This window comes from Mytilus galloprovincialis, chromosome 1, assembly GCF_965363235.1.
Source record: "Mytilus galloprovincialis chromosome 1, xbMytGall1.hap1.1, whole genome shotgun sequence".
Classification (NCBI taxonomy): Eukaryota; Metazoa; Mollusca; class Bivalvia; order Mytilida; family Mytilidae; genus Mytilus; species Mytilus galloprovincialis.
Window position 1 is genome coordinate 90653932 of NC_134838.1, and position 20116 is coordinate 90674047.

The window sequence follows — 20116 nt, forward strand, 5'->3', positions numbered from 1 at the left end:
AAAGCACCCAAGTAACCTTGTACTGTTGAGCAATTACTGCAATGAGCCTTGAATTAAAATAACTAAATGCTAAAACAATTTGAAAACAGGATTATGTAATTTTTCGATGTGTTTACCAATATCATTATACATATAAAAATACTAATTTGACTAATTAAATACTAGTGTAAATGTAATTGTTAGTACAGAAGACAGTAAAAACATTGATATTTGACAGACATTTCCATGTGTATAAGCACATTTCAGGTCAAGGTCACGGAGTACTGGACATTTTTCCTCAGCAGCCAGTGTACTGGTAGAATGGTCCTCATGAGCACAGGTACCATTAATAATTCGGTGAGCTCCAGAATTCACAATACTGTAACAAGAATTGATTTCAATTATGAACATTTCTTTCAAATAAAACAGTATAATTGGGATTATTTGATAACAGATTATTATCTTTTCAAAGCAACCGATTTAGTGTCAATATGATTACAATTCAGGAGAACCTGTTTTCACAACTGGCATTTAGGGAATTTAAGTTTATTTTGATTTTGTACATTTTTTTGATCTCTAATGCAATAATTCTTTTTGTTGTCTCAGAATTAGAATAAAGGTTCTGTAGTTTTTTTTCCCATTGTAATCTTTAACACAGCGAAATTAAAATAGCGTTTGCACAACGGTAACAATACATGTTGATTTACGTGGGAGGTATTTTTTTACAGCCATTATTTTGTACATCACTGAGTCTGCACTTAATATAGATATATGGAGAATTTTATGACGGTGTTGTTTACAAAGCGAAAGAAGCTCGTCATATTAGAATCTAATTTCAAATCTTTTAGTGTTTTTTTTTTATATATCACTTACCTTCTTGTGATTCTACAATTAAAGTTATAAAACAAAGTCTCCCTGTAATTGTTCCAGTCCTCTATAACTAACAGATAAAGATTGGTTCTTGGTAGAGATGTTACATAGTAGAAACCTGACATACATGGTCCTGATACATTCCCCGTCAACATGCCTCTACCTACAAATATAAATCCCTATCATATATGATGTAGCATTCACCTGTTTTCATTGAATATTACTACCATGTGTTTCAAAGGTTATTTTTTGTATCTGAAACATTGTTTATATTTTGTGAAGTATATTGAGGCTATGTTTCTGTTCATATGTATATTTACGGTCAAAATAAAAAAATCTTGCTAAATTAATATTGATGACGTCATGATGTCACACATAACAACCATGAAGCGTGCATTCTTGTTGTCCAGTATAGAAATTAAGGACTTTCACTCACTCAATACATTATATATGGACCTGTTAGATAATAATGACACTCTGACTTTGTCCTTATATAAAATATTTACCTCGTCAAAAGTCCATAATTAATAATTATATTCAGTAGAAATTCTATACTGAACAACAAGAATGCATGTGTTGTCCTGCTTAACTGACCAATAATTGTCATTCAAAGAATCAGAAAACAGAAAGTAAATGTCTGTCAGATCCTGAGAGCACATACACATTACCATACTACTCATCACTATTGAGCTACTGATCTACAACTCAACAATGCCAAGCTGTTGACCCAAAATAATTAATAAAGTCATTCTGTTAAGAAAACTATAAGAAAACTGAGGAAACTCTTTGTTGGAAGAACAGGTGGACAGGGTAATTGCAATTTTAGAGTGGGGTATAACTTGGTTGTGAGACATTTCCTTGCATAATCAATTGACCTAGTAAAATAAATCATTATAACCAGTAGATCAAAACTGGACAGTTTGGTCCGTAGAAGTTCACTATCAACATTCATTATATTGATGTCACTGTCAGTCAAATCTACACTGTGTTTATGTAGGAATCTTACCTAGAGCAGTATCGTTAGCACTGAAGCTGACAACATCCTGGATACATCCAAATTCACTACTGAACTGAGGTATTGGACCTTTGTTTTTGAAATAATCATCTTTCTCTGCAGGATTCTTTGGTATTCCTTCCAATGTTACCTGAAAATCAATTAAAAGTAGATATAAACTTTCTGAAACATCAATTATCAACAATACACAAAAGTCTTTACAGACCTGAATTACGATTAAAAGATGATTGACCCTAATAATCATTTGTGGTAATAATTATGAAACTATCTAGAAAAAGAAATCAATTATTCATATTTCAGCAGTTCATGACCCAACAGCAATGAAACTAAAACTTTTTTTTAAAAGCTTAGCTAAATCAAAATGGTCTCTAATGTGCAAGACCTATAATGGTTTACTTTTATAAATTGTGACTTGGATGGAGAATTGTTGTATTGGTACTCATACCGCATCTTCTTATATCTATGTTTATCATCCTTCCCTCTGCCTATATCACCCTGCTCTGTTGCTCCGTAATTCTCGTATCAAGACTTCAAAACGAGACCAGGCATTATCAGCGACGTCACAATATGAGAGGAGAAGTTATCAGCGACGTCACAGTGCAAGAGGAGACGTTATCAAGCTTGCTTTTGTCAAGCATCAAACTGTCTTAGGGAGAAAGAAATGACCAGAAATAGAACGATTAGAATCCAATTCTCATTACCTTTGGTTCAACTGGAGTAATTCTACATGTGCCTTGGAATTCCAAAGTTTCCTTTCTGATGAAGAATTTATGTTTGTAAATGAGATCTTTCATTACTTCTCCTTCTTTCTTTCCAAGCTGCACACCTGCATATTTACTCTTGTCTAAGTTGCTAGCAGTAATAAAATCTGGATCAACAACCAAATTTGCTTTACTATCAAACAGGTAACATCTAAATAAGAGAAAACGTCTTAATCATCATGTTGTTTATTGCTAACTGATTAACTTATAAACTATATGCATCTAGTCTTATTCTCAAACTCTATATACAGATTTCAAGTTCTTTCATATTTTTTTTACTAGAAAAATAAGAAGTTTGAATGATTTCAATTTAAAAGAACAATTTGATGTAAAACAGAAACATTCATTGAATTCTACATTTCACATTTTTTTAAGAACCAAATTATCATTTTATTTTAAAGTGATATAACATAAAATAGCTTTGACACTAGCATACTATTAATAGAAGGCAAATTACAAATTTCATAACTTGCAGTTATTCTAGTTTATTCAGATTCGGATAAAATAATCAACAAATAGTTCCAACTATTCAATTCAAACATCAAATTAAGCTGACTTTTACCTTGTTGTGCAGCCTGGTTCTTTATCTGGACAATCATAAATCTGACCACAAGATTTGTTGAAATTACTAGCCTGCATACTCTCCATGATCTTATTATGGAAATCATCATATAGAATATCAAGGCCTGTAACTCCTTCTACTCTAACAGTGGCACAACGTCTATGATCAGCCAATTTGGTAGCTTTACTCAGATAACACTTCCCTAAAATAATCATACATAATATTTTTCTCTGGATTGAAAAAAATATAAATTCATAGATGAAAACTAAAAATGCCTTTTTGAAGGAAAAATTAGGCAACAGTGTTTACAATTTTCATTTACATGATGAATAAATTTTCTTCGCAATCAATCAACTGCCAAGATGAAGTGCAACAACAATATCATTGTTTCTTTAAACTTATTTCTTATACTTTGTTCTTATGTATATCCATCCATTATTTTTCTTTTACTACCAGTTAACAAAATAATATTCATGTATATGAAGGTCTCATGTCACATTGAAAAGGCTGAGACCATAGTAGCAAGCATGATGTCTGGAGGTGATTTTATTCAGTTTTGCTTAAAGTATGAACCTTATAAACTATTTTTATGTTTTCTAAACACATCAAATTCAGTGGAAATTATCAAATAGGCCTAATTTAATCTCTTTCAGTTGCTCTTACTTGAAAGAGTAACAAAATTTGCTACTGCAGAGTAGACCTACTAAGGTAACCTGTCACCAAATTATATACTGTAAATTCAGAAATTATTGTAATATTTTTATTATAAATGCGACAGGGTTATAATCGCAATAATTTAAACTCTCATTTTGAAATTTTTTATATGGATTTAACAGGAGTTTTAACAATATGGCAAAAATTCAAATTGCATGATAGTCCAAAATGACAAAATTGCAATAATAAATGCATGCAATAATTTTTGAATTTACAGTACTCCAGAGTGAAATAGTCTATTGCTGAAGTACCAATATATTCCAAATACTGAATTTAAACTGAATAAGAAAGACTTTTATAAATTTCATCAAGTTTTAGCTCCAATGTCGCTTTCATACTTCCACCTAATAATTATACATTTAATGCATTTGGTATATAAAATGTGTGTATATAAAAAATATATGTTATCATGCTGTATATGTTTCTTAATTATTACATACTGCTACTACAATCCGTATCCAGATCACATCTACATCCACCAGGAAGTGGGACTCCATTTTGTGATGCATTAGCACATTCATCATTACTTATCACTGGCATCCCTTCAAACACAGCCTGAGATATAGTGTTGATTTTACCAACTCCTGCAGCATCCATATAGGGTGTAGATATAGATGTTTTCCATGGGGCACTACTAGTTCTTTTGTACCATGGTCTCCTACAAAAACAGATGAATATAAATAAATATATGATGACCAAAAGCATACATTTTTCACTTCATTGGCATTACTAATATGATAATAAACAAATATCTGGTGCCAATTTTCATTTATGATATTATAAATTTCCCTTTCCATTCTTCAACAAGTGCAATGATAAATGCACACAATAATATTTAAATTCACAGTACTATAAGACAGTTAGCCTAGTTTACCATTTCAGAACTTAACCCTAGACATGATATATTTAGTGGACTGTTGTCTCATTGGCAATTACACTATTTCACCTTATTTTCATATACATACTGTGTTGGATCATATGCCCTTGTTGACCTGTGACCTGGAAATGTTCTAAATACTCCACTTCTTAGACCAATGTTTGTCCATTTTACTTGATCAAGGGATTCAAATGCTCTCTTTTTCCACATTTCTTCTATTGGTTGTGTTATTAAAACATCAGCTCTGAAATTAAAACAATAATAACAAGTTGAGCTGTGAGCCATTGCTCTCATAGGATTACACTGCTATTAGTTCTAAGATGAATCATGGATGTGAAAACAAATCAAACTAAAATGCATGCTTATATGAAGTGTGATTTCAAATTTTTAGGCAGATCTTATTTGTCATTCCTGAAAGTGGGAAGACATTTTTTTTAACGGATAAATGGATAATCAGACGTAAACAAGTATACAAACTCTCCAATACATTCTCATGGAGCTTCACTAAAATGCATAATTTGTAGAAATCACAGAGTCATAAAATAGACCTCAAGTCTTGTTCACCAATAGTCATTAATAATTATTAAATGGTAAATTAAAAGTGTGAATATCAACACAATCCTTTTTTAAGTTATTCAGGAATATGCTTCATATTCATAAGAAAGAAAATAAGAACGGCATGACAATATTGAAATCAATTGTTTAATGTCATTTCCTTTCCTTAGTTTAGGATTCAATTTGGACCAATGGAAGAGATCTGCATCTTCTAAATCTAAACATTCAATTAAGTTGATAGTTAATTATCTTAAATTCAACTGAATTCTGTCATTTAACAACAACTACAATTTTTTGAAATCTTAATTGTGTACGACTGAACTGCAGGCTAGGCGATTTTTCCATTTTTGTGACAGTACTCTAGGATTTTTAATTTTTTTCTCAAGAAAGTTAGGACTACTGAAAAATCTATTCAGTTTTAAATTTCCAATGATTAAGTTCCCAGTTACAACTCTCATCACAGGGATACAGGTACTAATAAAAACAATATGATTGACGTAAACTGTGAGAAGCTTGTTTCCAGATCCTACATTTTGAAATATTTGTAAATTTCATGAATAAATAGGTTTAAACTACAAAATGCAACATTTTTAATTTAATTATTTTTTTACCATTACAATGATTATGTTGGTACACAAATTTAGTTTTAATGGAAGACTACTACATGTAATCATATACTAAATGTCATATTTTAAGTGTTCAGATACATTTACTTTTATTTTAGTGGATAATTACTCATCAATTGAGGTAATCCTGAATTGGAGGAAGATTCTCAAAACAGAATTTTACAGAAAAAAAATGAAAAAAATCGTTTCTCTCCCCACGGACTTTGTTTACTTTGAAAGTTGTTGACCTACTAATTAAAGTATTGCATGTTGATGTTTGAATTATCTACAGCAAACAAAATTATGTTTAAATTTAACAAATACCAATTTTTAATTAGTGCACAATCTCAAAGAATGATTTAAATAACCAGTGAAGGATATCCTTGCTTCTGTGTAGTGTGGCATTCCAACAATGACATCACTATAATATAATGTAGGTTGGATATATTTAGAATATCTCTTCATACTGATTTTTCCGGACTGTAAAAGAAACGTAAATAGTGTAAAGGAGTGCTCAAGATACAATAATTTCATGAGAAACAGAAGGGAAATAAGTAAAAAAGTGTTTAAAGTCAATCTATTCATTTGTGCGTATCCTTTTCACTAATCTCAGTTAGATTTGTTGGGGGGTTTTCAACACTATAAAAACAAAATGAATGATGTGAGGGGATGTCACTCTGGTCAACCCCATAGGGGATTGACGGCTGGAAGCCGTCTTTGCCCAAAAAAGCTACCTACAACTCATATTTTATAACAATTACCTAATCCCTTTATGAAATTTCTGTCCAGCTTCACAGCCCCTATCTGTTTCAAAACTGTTAATCCATTTATGTGCTGTTAAAGTCTTTTTAGTCAAATTATCGTCATAAATATATTGTGTTGGATCACAATGACTTTTGGGAGGAAGAAAAATGGTAGAATATTTGTAGGATATTGTTAATTCTGGATACCGTTGTTCATTTTCCCTGATATCTAGATTTTTCACTGCATCAGGCAGCTCTTTCATTAAGTTTTTATATTCCTGAAGAAGGTTATAATAGCTCTTTGTATAACTTGATCTGTCTTCTGGCTCCTGTGATCTCCTGACAAACTAAAACATATATAGAATTTTACTTGTTTATTGTATATTATCATTATTATAAGATATGAGGTGCAAACAGACAAATATGCATTCCTGAAAGAAACAACACTAGATCTAAAAGCAATTTATTTAATACATATCTAAGCAAGACGTATGATACTTAGTAAATAAAGGAATGCTTACCATATCCGTGTCAGCTAAACTGTAAGCAAAGGAATATTCTGATTCATTCAGTGCAGCATAGTAGTAAGTCTAAAACATACAAATTGTCAGTTACTGTAAATATACTCTACATTCAAGTACAAAATGACTGAGGAACAAAATAATAACTAAGAAATATTCTTGAGTAAACTAGTACAAATAGGCAAATTCAATTTTTGAATCAGATTTTTTATATGTAATTTATACAATACATGTACAAGAATTTTCAGAATCTAACATTTCATTATTCCAAGTTTGGCAGCTTACCCTTTTTCTTCCATCTTTTGCTTTTTCTATTTCTACCATGCCTTCTCTTCCAATCATCATGTTTTTAAGGACTTCAGAAAATTTACCTTTACTGTCCATCTCCAACTGGGAAACTGGTATAAATATAGGGTCTTCTAAAAGCTAAAATTTAAAACCATAAATGAAAATTCATTAAAAGATTCAAATCAGTCAATTTAAATTATATCAAAAATATCACTTTGGGAATACTATACACAAATTTTCAAGTAATGTACCATCATTTGGCCTTGCTTTAAATTAAATGAATATCTTGCTAGTAACTATTTTGGCCATTTCCATTTCCAATTTTAAGACTATAAGACTATGTCTAACACTTGTCTTTTCGTATACTTAGTAGTCAAATTTAATATAAAATATCCATACAATTAGATATTTTTTTAAAAATCATTAAGACAGTGGTAATCAACTTTATGAGTCATTTATATATTAAAATGATCTTTTGAAGGTGCTTAATTATAAGCTAACCTTGATCTTAATGCAAGTATGGGCTAATATAATCATTGGAGAAGCTTCAGCACAATCATTGGCTTTAGATACCGTAGATACTCGCCTAAAAGTCGATCCTACTATAAGTCGGATGCCCTTTTCAGCTCCAAATTCTGAGGATTTAGTCTTGACCCTCGTATAAGTCGGACAAAATTTTGACATTTTTGTTTGCAGCTGACAGTTACTGAACACCGGTAAAACCAATGGCAATGCAAATCCAGGAATTATATTCATTTTCTGCTTGAATGTTTGTTTGGTTTGAATTTAGTTGATTATGATAATTTAAATAGCTGTTTAATAATAAAGATGTATTTATTCCTGTTGTTTTGTTCACTGTTTGATTACAGATTAGCATGTGTTGTTTACGTAATGCATCAATGATTTTGTAGGGTATGACTAACAACCTATTGTTTAAGAAAAGCGAACATAAACCAATATGAACCTGAAAAAATTTAAAGTCAATCAATATTTTCACAGCACACATAACTCAGTGTTAAAGGAGCATGTACACTTCATAATTCTCATTATATTGTGATGATTAAAGGATTAAAAAAATTAAGTGAAGCTAATCAACTTTATATTAAAATAACTCCCAACTCATTAGTGTCATCTGTTCACCTATCACTGATGTTTTTCACACCTTTAGTGAATACAACTCTTTGTCTCTTAATTAGGGGTTATCAATGGATTATATTGGCTTGCCAATCAATTTTGTAATCTTTGTGTTTACCTGAGACATTTTAAAGAATAATATTTTGATCTTGGGAATGAATCTTAAAATTATTTTTGATTATTGTAGTGATTTATAAGTATTGAATTGATATCATGATATCACAATAATGACACAATAACTCCGCTGAATACATCCTTTTACATAGTTGGTACATTGTTATCTCATTTTCATTTTTGGTTCTTGGCTCTTTCTTTTGGGTTTATGCACAAACCATTTGACCATGAAAATCAATACACAAACCGGAAACAGTCGGAAATTCAAAACAAATTGACAGAAAAATGTTAACAGAGAACAAATAAAACACAAAGACAGTATTGTAGTCATTTATTTTCAACAAAAACTTTTAATTTAGGGATTTATGTAGGTTTGGCAATCACCGACGTAGTTTTGACCAGGAAATTCACTCCTGACCACTTTTCTCGAGCTTGGATTTTTCCTCTGGTCGCTGGGTCTCGCTTATAAGTCGGTACCCCTCTCTGGATTCTGAATTTTACTCCCAAACTTCCGACTTATAAGCGAGTATCTACGGTAACATTGAATAAATTTCATCAACTGTAAAAACATTCAGGTAATACTTTAAAAATATTTGTACTTGGTTTAATTTCTTTTTCTTTTTCATTTACAAAACTTACATTTGTACTTGGCTTCAGTTTTGGATGATAAATTGTCTCCCCTTGATCATTTATTAAGAAGGAAATAACATTTCCCCACTGATGTTTCTTCAGAAAGTTTTCAATCTCATCCAGTGTAGCATCTACTCCAACTACTCCTATTGTCCTAATTATAACAATTAATTATTAAATTACACAAAACATTACCTAAAATGTAGTAATCCAATAACATAATGTGCTATGAAAATATATTCATGTGCATTTGGAAATGTCTTTTGGTAGCATGCTAGCATTGAACATATTTTGAACTGGGGTTTTTTTTTGGCTTCTCTATCATTCAGGATATGATTCATAGATAATAGAAATATTCAACAACAATTTCTTCTATTTTTCAAAAGAAATCTGTTTTGTGAGAAAGACAAACCATTCAGCAAATAAAATGAGGTCTTTCAAGAATGTTGGTATTTCATACAGGTCAAAATGACAGCATGGTACTTTAACAACAAAAATGTAAATAAGGTCAACTTACTTGCTATCTGAGTCTAGTTTGCTTATGACTGGGACAGCATATGTCACCATCAAACCAAGGCCCCAGGCATCTAAATAAGGTGATGTCCATAAAGGTTCTGTGCTTCTGGCATTCGATGACAAGAAATCAAAATAATTATTCATCTGTGAGATTAAATTTTCACCAGTTGTTAGTTTGGTAAAGCTGCCTCTATGACCACAAGCCAACTTGCCAGGAAACTCCTCTGCATCATCTTTGATTAAATAACTAAATAATCTTGCCTGAAAATGTGTTAAAATCATATCACTAATGACACTTAAATCTACCATTTCAACAAATACATACTGGGAATCAGCCCTGAATAGTAGGCCTAATCTACTTAAAACATCAAATGTCTAAGCAAAAGAAAAATCACAAAATAAATTATATTAGAGCTCTTAACCCTTTCAACGCTACACAAAAAAATAGCAAAATGGCTGTTGCTGCGTTTTTTTTTGTGTTCATTCAATAGAACAGTATTTTCCTTTTCAGACTGCTGTATCTTTTTTATTACAAGAGATACAGAGAAAGTTATTGCATGAAAAATAATGAACTGTAATGTTAGACAATTCCTTCAGTAATTTTTTTTTTCTATTTTGTTGTTTTATCTGCCATGTAATAAAGAAGACACCATACATAATGCATTATGTAATCGTGGCATAAATAAGTGGCTCCGTCCTCAAAATTTTCAGTCAACCTCCGTTTTACACCCTTTTTCTATGTCTCGTAATAATCCATCAAATCATATTTCCCACATGAATTAATCGTAATAAACACATTGAGATAACAAGAAAACTTTTAACTAATCCTCGTTGTCAGTTTCACCATAGAAATGCTGAACTATTTACATATTTACAGCCTCGTTTTCGATTTCCACCATTTGCATTTGTCAAAATATTTGTTTTTATTTCCCCTTCTATTTTCCTTCTACTGCAGGATTTTACTATAACAACTGCTGAGATTTCAAGCACAAATGAGACCTTGTATATCTTTGATTCATGCGAGGTAAAATTGGAGAGGACCTGAACGAAAACTGAATGGTTTTAAGAGTCCTGATAAAAAATCTATTGTCATCGTGGCATATGCCGCAAATAGCAGTGGCGGACAGCGTATGTCATCACAGAATATGCTGTGTATAGTGTTGAAAGGGTTAAATACATGAAAACAAATGCTTTGAGAGCATCATTAATAATAATTTTTCTTTAAAATAATAGTAAATTTTATATTGTATTTAATTACCTGTGGGTTGAGGTACTTCTGTTTCTCTTCAGCCACATCCCATACTAGTGTCCAGTTATATTTACATACAGGTCCAGGTACAAATCCACTTCTTGTATAGTAACCTGTAAGTATAACAAATACGTTTTTATACAACCTCATAAAATAGATCTCTTTTTATCTGAGAAAAAGAAGTGTAATTATGTCTGATGTATGAAGGATCATTCAAATAACTAACACTTCACCACAATTTCTCAACATTCATGATCATAGAACATAATTATAAGAACTATGCTATAATACACAATTAGTCAGATGGCTTAGTTCTTTTTGTCTTTAGAAGAATAGATCAAATTAAAACACTGCAAAATCTTTCTACCATTGATTCAATTTTTGATCAAGTCTTCTTACATGTTTTAAAAAGGAAAAAGCATTAGTTTTTTTTAATTATTTAGCTGAATACTTATGACAATGCCTTACCAGGTCCACACCTAACACTTTCAGCGTCTGTATCTTTACCATCAGTGACAAATACAATAATAGACTGACATCCTGTCCTGGGACTTCTAGTAAGTAAGTCATACCCAATGGTAAACCCTTTCCTAAAAGTAAACAACATTGCAAATATAATTAATATCTCCAAGGAGCATAACTCTTTTAAAATGAGTTCATAAGCACTGATTTTCATACTTGTCCAATATATTCATTACTGATATTAAACCTCTGATATAAGTTTGATAAATATCTGACAAGAATTGTACTAATGAGAGGGCTTACAAGGGTATTAATATTTTCAAAGTAGTTGAACCTCACTGGTTTTCAACTTGTCAGAGTCATTGCTGATTTAAACCTCTGATATAAGTTTGATAAAAATCTGAATTGTACATATGAAAGCACTCACTAACAAAACTAGACAGTAGGCCCTAATCTAGGATTTTTTGAGAGGGAGAAGTGATTTCTCCTCTCATGAGAGAATTGGAAGAAGTGGTCAATTTCTTGGAGAAGTGAAATTCCATTACCGTTTCGTTTGCATAGTGTTCTCGTGCACATCATTTAAGGTAAAATTGTTTTATTTGTGCAATAAAAAATTTACTTGCAGTGTTTTATATGATTATAATATTGTATAAATGTATGAATTGAAAATTCTTAAAAAAAGGTTTAGACAATGTAGTTGTTATTTATTCATTCAACCTTTTGTCCTGTCAACTTGAAATTTAGTTTGTTGCTTGTATAGCAATAATATCATGCATTAATCCCATGTGCATCTGCTTCAATTTGTATAAGTCCAGAAAAATATGACTCCCAGTTTATGTGATGACTTTTTAATGACTGGGTAATTTAATGTTTATCTCTTGTAAAATATTGACTGTCCTGGGAATCATGTCAGCTGTAAGTTGAGAATCTCATGAAAGATTGTAAGCCTATATATAAATGAAAATATTTATCAATCACATTTCAATTAATCCATGCGCTCTGCTTTATCATTCTGTTAAAAATTTTTTATATCTCCTTCATTAACAAATTGGTAGTGAAAAACCTAATGCTGATCACAAGCTGGCCATGTGATGTACGTTACTCTTTGCAATCAACTTATCCATTACCTGTCTTTCTATCTTCTTTATTTCAATTTTGAATTGAAGAATATTAAAAATCTTTTGTTTATTCCAACCCTTAACCTACCAAATAGTAAAATTGTTCGTAGTGTGATATCAAAATAAAAACAAAACAATCAGCTGAGTGATCATGCATCATCCTCAGATGAAAATCATCGTAAATTGATAACTCACACAAACACTCGGTATCTCGTTTCAATAGTTTTGAATGTTAAATCTATGGATGTTCAAAGTCACCATTTTATTTATTTCATTTAAACGTCGACAGTATTAGTCCTAGGTCATTACGAAAATTTCAATTTTCCTTCTCAGTCGTAATTTTTGTTTGGTTTTGTTTACATGTGAGACTTGTAAAATTCAAGATGTCTCCCTTTTATTGATTTTGACAGTGATTTGACTTCACAATGAAGTCAGACTCCTGGCGATATTTAGCGATTTACAAGATTCCTTGGTGACTTAAATCCATTTAAAGAAAATAGAAATATACAAAGAAATCTGCTACATACTCAAGTTCACTTGTGCCACCTGCTTTAAGCTTCTGTATCTTTTCTATAATATCTTTACGATGAGCATTGGTAGCAGGCACTAACTTTTCTTCACGACAACTAAGAACATCTGTAGAATATGCATGCCACCTGCAATAATATAAAAAAAAATCCACTTATTTTATGTTTGGTTCAAGATGTTTGGTTTTATAAGTAAACATTTTTTTTTATCTGAACATGTAATTGCAATCAACTGTTTGAACCAAGATAGTAAAACACTGAACCCTGATACCCAAACACTGGCACATCTATGTACATGGGAGATCTCCCCAAAAGAAATACCCAAACACTGGCACATCTATGTACATGGGAGTTCTCCCAAAAGAAATACCCAAACACTGGCACATCTATGTACATGGGAGTTCTCCCCAAAGAAATACCCAAACACTGGCACATCTATGTACATGGGAGATCTCCCCAAAAGAAATACCCAAACACTGGCACATCTATGTACATGGGAGTTCTCCCAAAAGAAATATCCAAACACTGGCACATCTATGTACATGGGAGTTCTCCCCAAAGAAATACCCAAACACTGGCACATCTATGTACATGGGAGTTCTCCCCAAAGAAATACCCAAACACTGGCACATCTATGTACATGGGAGTTCTCCCCAAAGAAATACCCAAACACTGGCACATCTATGTACATGGGAGTTCTCCCCAAAGAAATACCCAAACACTGGCACATCTATGTACATGGGAGTTCTCCCCAAAAGAAATACCCAAACCCTGGCTCATCTATCTACATCTCCCCAAATGAAATATCCAAACACTGGCACATCTATGTACACGGGAAATCTCCCCAAAATAGAGGCACATCTATGTACATAGGAGTTCTCCTAAAAAAAATTACATTGCCATAGTAATTTTTTTCAAGGTTTTAATCTACATATACACTTACTTGCCAACATCATCCCAGTATGAGTCTCTGGCACATATAACACTAACATAGTCCTGTTTTGTCAATGTGTTAATCACAGTTTTGGCTACACCTTTAGCTATACTGAATTTTTCACCATCCATTGAAAGACTGAAAAAAATAACTAAAACATTACATCTGCAAAGTAAATCAGTTTTTTGCACATGATACAAGTTAGTCCATGCAACTTATAGTACTTTATTTCCTCCAAAGAGGAAACTTTTGAATTTTACATTAACGTCTGGTTTTACAAACTAAAACATTCCAAGATGTCAAATATACATTTCTGTAATGTATGAATAACATACTATGCAATATCCACAGGGCTTTCCTTTGATATTGAAGTAGTAGGCTGAATTACAATTATAGGTGGCTGTAACATGCGTTCAGCAAAGCCAGGGCAGGGGGTGGGGCCACTCAAGGCCCTCAGAAGCTCTGGCATAAATAGAGCAAAATCCTGCATTCTCGTAATCTCCTGGCACCTAATTTCATCTTTCAAATGACCATTTTTTATGTATGAAATTAAAGAAGAAAAAAAAACATCTCTAAGAAATTTCATTTATTTTTTTATGTCATAATGTGATGGTTTGTTTTTTATTTTCTTCATCTTATGCTTAAAATTCATTTGCTTTTAAAGGAGTTTTATTTATATAACTGATTTGTTAGAAATCTTGATAGATTTATTTTGCATAGAATAGAATAGAATAGAATATTTTTATTTCCCAAATTACAGGGCCCATAAAGGGCATAAAATCAGATACAATTGATTTACATAATTGGTGACAACAACAATAATAGCAGCATATATATACATATATATTTGGAATATAAGCATTGGTCAGAATCAAGCCAAAAACCAAATATATTTTGTGGATAAAAGAATAATAAAATTAAAGAACCTTAGTGAGCACGCTCACATACCCCACGTCCCCACATTGTCATTGGAGAAATTAAATAAGTATAAGAAAAAAAAATTGTATAAGAAAAAATATTGAATAATAATTTCCTGTCAATATACATAGTATGTCCTTATTATCTACAAAATTTCATGAAATTCTGTTGTGTGTTTTCAGAGGAGTTGAGATGACAAACTGTTGCAGAAGTACATTGAAGCAAATAAGTTCAAAGGGGCATAACTCCTAGAAAAAAAATTGAACCGCAATTTCCTGTTGATATGCACATCTACATAGTATGTCCTTATTATCTACAAAGTTTCATGAAATTCTGTTGTGTGGTTTGAGAGGAGTTGCGATGACAAACTGTTGCAGTAGTACATTAAAGTAAATAAGTTCAAAGGGGCGTAACTCCTAGAAAAAAATTGAAACGCAATTTCCCGTCGATATGCACAACTACATAGTATGTCCTTATTATCTGAAAAGGTTTCGTGAAATTCTGTTGTGTGGTTTGAGAGGAGTTGCGATGACAAACTGTTGTAGTAATACATTAAAGTAAATAAGTTCAAAGGGGCGTAACTCCTAGAAAAAAAATTGAATCGCAATTTCCCGTCGATATGCACAACTACATAGTATGTCCTTATTATCTGAAAAGGTTTCGTGAAATTCTGTTGTTTGGTTTGAGAGGAGTTGCGATGACAAACTGTTGCAGTAGTACATTAAAGTAAATAAGTTCAAAGGGGCGTAACTCCTAGATAAAAAATTGAATCACAATTTCCCGTCGATATGCACAACTACATAATATGTCCTTATTATCTAAAAAGGTTTCGTGAAATTCTGTTGTGTGGTTTGAGAGGAGTTGCGATGACAAACTGTTGCAGTTGTACATTAAAGTAAATAAGTTCAAAGGGGCGTAACTACTAGAAAAAAAATTGAATCAAAATTTCCCGTCAATATGCACAACTACATAGTATGTCCTTATTATCTGAAAAGGTTTCGTGAAATTCTGTTGTGTGGTTTGAGAGGAGTTGTGATGACAAGAAACAGGACTGACAGACGGACTGACGGAGGAATGACGGACGGGTCAAAAACATTATACCCTCCGCAACTTCGTTGCGTGGGGTATAATTACATTACATGCATTTATTCTCAAATTATTTACTTGACTTAGTGTCAGTGTTCATACCTCATCTCCTTATTTCAAAACAGTCACAAATAGAACAGCCCAGTTTTTCCATAACAGTTACATTTTCTTGGGTCAAGAGCCATAAAAATTTAGAAGATTTATTTAAATTTATAAAATTATAACAATTGTTAGAAATGTCTTCCCTTTGAACATCATAAAGAGGGCATTCTAAATAAAGAATGAAGCATATCTTCAACTTTACCAAGTGAGCAATTACAACAAAGAATAACTACGTGCATTTGTAAACAAATGACCCCCATTTTCAAGTTCTTCAAAGACTGTTAAGCTTATTTAAATTATACAATTATAATTATTTCTCAAGCATTGACAGAAAATTGATATATCCTCTGATTTTCTCTTTTTTTGTAAACTGTTCAATAATTTAGATACATAAATCATTTGGAAATGTTATTTATTTGTGGTCGAGTCGACAATATTCTACTTTCATTTTTGACCTTGATTCTCTTAACACCATATGGGCTTTGAAAAATGAACTTCAAAAGATACTGTTTTGCAGATTCTGAACAACATGATCTACTACACTTTCTTTTATTTGACTGATATTATTCCATAACATAAAATTGTCATCCTATCTGATTGTCTTCACGATCTAAAAGCCAAAACCAACGAGTTAATGACCATCGGAACGTCTCTATTGTTATCGTTCAATGCCCACCAGAATGTCTCTCTTGTTATCTTTGAAACGAAACGATAAATTCTGACTTTAAATAGACAACCAATCAGTGACCTGAATTCATGTGAACTATATTTAGCCCAAGGTAAACACTGACTTTTATCCTTGTTTATCTTGACCGCGACTTTGAAACAATACATCTCTCGGCTGCCTGCAAATATTTGAAAAAGATATTTTTTTCTTTTTGAATTTATATTTTTGTCAGTGAAGTAGCCGGCACTTGAAGCAACCGTAAACGGCGGAAATCCGCCGTCTACCGGCTTCTTTGGAAAGCCCTGTATTCATACCTGCAATCTAGGATAATGACAACATCTTTTGGTCCACTTGTAGCAGCAATATACCAAGGTCTTACTCTAGGATCATAATCATTGTAAAATCCAGCAAAATTTGTAGACCACTCTCTCCCTGGATAAATCCTTACTATGCCTGCTGTTGATCCAAAGTACTGCCATCTTTCAATATAAATTGTTTTATAAATTATAGAAGGGTATCTTTCAATATTTACCTATTCTTTTTAAACATGTTACAATCTCAATTATGATATATCCTTTACATATGCAGAAAAAAACCAAACAGAACAGCTGTCAAACTGACTGCAAATTATGTTTTCTCACAAATTCCTTTATGAAAGACAACAATTACATTTTTTTAATGAGATTTTCAACTATACATACATGTGATTCTTCTGGCGGGAGTTAAAATCTCCCGCTTTTCAGACTCTCCTCCGTCTCTCCCATTAAAATTTAAAATCTTCCGCGTTTGAATATGTCAACCTCGTAAATTTCAAAATTGTCTATAAAATGCAAATTATCCTGTTTGACTGATCAGTGTTACTACCTTAGAGAAGAATCTTCAGCCTGATTTTGTTTAAACATCTGTTCCAATGCAGCAGTGAAATAGACATTGTTTATAACAATATTATCATCCCTGGGTACTTCATCTGCAATCTTTATTGTAGAATGGTTCCAAATAACCTCCTGCTTGAAATACCTAGAATGTAATGTTAAGTTATAATCATTGTTTCATGTTATTCATTGCTGACTTTGATATTTTTTTTACAAATTTCCTTTTCAGAATATATAAGGTAAACAGATAAACACTCTAATATGGACTAGTTCAATGTAACTGACCTGTTAAATCAATGAATAAACAAAGATATGTCAAGGTTTCATGGAGGAGGAATGTAAACTAAATAGGTGTGTGTCTAGAACACAAATATTTTCTTACAATACAGCTAGATAGTAAAGATAAAAGTTTTTTTTAAATGTTTTTCTTTTTAATGTAAAATATAAAAAGTTTTATTTGGTTTTTATATCAATATACAACATCAAGGAACATCAATCAATAGTACATCACTAATGATTGACAGGGAGTCTAAGTTACGAAATATATTATATGAAACTTTGGAATAAATAATTTATCATTTCAGAAATATACTTACGGGATGAACTTGCGATCTTTTGGTAATTTTTCTGGGATATCAGAATCCACATAAAAAGTCTCGTTTAATGCAGACAAAGATTTCAATTGTAAACTTCTGTTTTCTGACAAAAAATTGTCATACAATTCTCCTACTTCTACTGCGAGTCTCTTAAAAATAAATCATATAGAAAATAATTCACATCTGTGTTTAAGTTTAAATTTTAATGATGGATTCAAAACCCCAAAAAAACCATTTACAAATGTACTACAGCTTTGTCAACAGGAAACAGTTTAACAAAGGGTATAAGTGGATATTATCAAACTGATGTGTCATAGGATCACATAATGGATATGATCAGAACAGCTGCATTTACTTTTATATGTCAGATATGAAATCTTATTACAATATTACTATGAAAGCCTACATATATACAGTCAAATCCTAAATGTGACACATGACTGGGTATGTAGTTTTCACTCTAAGTGTCAAGAGGATTTACTCAGCTTCCTGACAGTACTACTTTTATAAGTGTTTTTTTCTTCCTTTTAATAAACCAAATGCAATAACAATGCAATAACAATACCTACCTGTGCAGCTCTTTCCTTTTTGTTGAAGTAATCACTCAGTTTTTCTTTCACTTGTTTAACAATTTCTTTTCCATCTTTCTGTTCAAAGGTGTATGTAGCATTATCTAAGTAACCCTGGGAGAAATCTCTACAGATCCCATCATTAGCAAGCTGTAAATCAAGTAAAATAAAATATTCTGAAGAATTATAAGGTTAGCGTTTTCTAAGAATAAATTTATATAATGTTTATTTATAATCTAGTATATTCATCTTCTTCAAAAGTAATACCTTACAGTAAACAGAAAGACAAGCAATCATCCTTTCGTGTACAGTTAAAACTTTGCAAAGCATAAAGTTACATTGTGAAACAAATAAACTGATTATGTATAAATCACCGTCATAATATACAAATATTAACCTGTTCTTAAACAAAATTGCTGAGATGCCATGTACTTAGCTATGTATGTCAATTTTTATTCTAGTAATGAATCTCATTTGATCATCATCATTCACTTATTTTACATGTACATGTACATATACATTAACATGTGTATATGTTGTACAGATAATGATTAGATGTTAATTTAATGTATAATTTCATATGAATCAGTATACATACATGTATGGTATACAATTTTACCTGCAGTATGTAGTTTTCTATCAGCTGAGCCCAGTTTTGTACATCTCCTTCTAACCTACCCATATCATATCTTTCTTCCCCTGGATAACATGTGAAATCCTTTGGTAATATAATCATAAGTATGGCAACTACCGAGGAGAAATGTAAATAATACATCATCAGTCAACATGGATACACCGCTTATTAGGTTTTAAAGATGTTTCATCTGAAAAAAAAACAAAAGATGACATAAAAATGGACAAATTCACAGTTCCACTCAATCATGAGAATCATCAAACTGAAAGGAAAAGACATATTACCTTCATTGATTAGCACTGTAACCAGGCTATTCATAAATGGTGGTCTAACTTGCTGGTTGACTTATACTTGGGGTGTTGAACGGAAGAATAATTTCAGGAGTTGAAAATAGCACTTGCTTGTCTCCCATGGCTTTTGTTTTTAACTACTTGTTATGCGAAAAAGCCTGGTGGGTTTCCATTGTTGCACAAAAACAGTATGTGAAATCCTTGAATT

General features: G+C 31.7%; 1 protein-coding gene across 1 annotated transcript; it reads right to left on the bottom strand.

Annotated features, from left to right (window-relative positions):
* On the bottom strand, positions 1 to 19807 carry LOC143044415 (voltage-dependent calcium channel subunit alpha-2/delta-3-like). Its single transcript, XM_076216426.1, has 21 exons — positions 19604 to 19807; positions 18985 to 19134; positions 18416 to 18564; positions 17812 to 17964; positions 17262 to 17426; positions 14184 to 14312; positions 13241 to 13369; positions 11602 to 11723; positions 11143 to 11246; positions 9886 to 10145; positions 9378 to 9522; positions 7488 to 7628; positions 7203 to 7271; positions 6700 to 7028; positions 4867 to 5022; positions 4342 to 4559; positions 3188 to 3389; positions 2566 to 2776; positions 1856 to 1994; positions 853 to 1012; positions 1 to 358 (listed from the first exon to the last, which is right to left on the bottom strand). The coding sequence occupies exons 1-21, from the start codon at positions 19760 to 19762 to the stop codon at positions 151 to 153; spliced, it is 3498 nt and encodes a 1165-aa protein (XP_076072541.1). The 5' UTR covers positions 19763 to 19807; the 3' UTR covers positions 1 to 150.
* Positions 19808 to 20116: the final 309 nt, after the last annotated feature.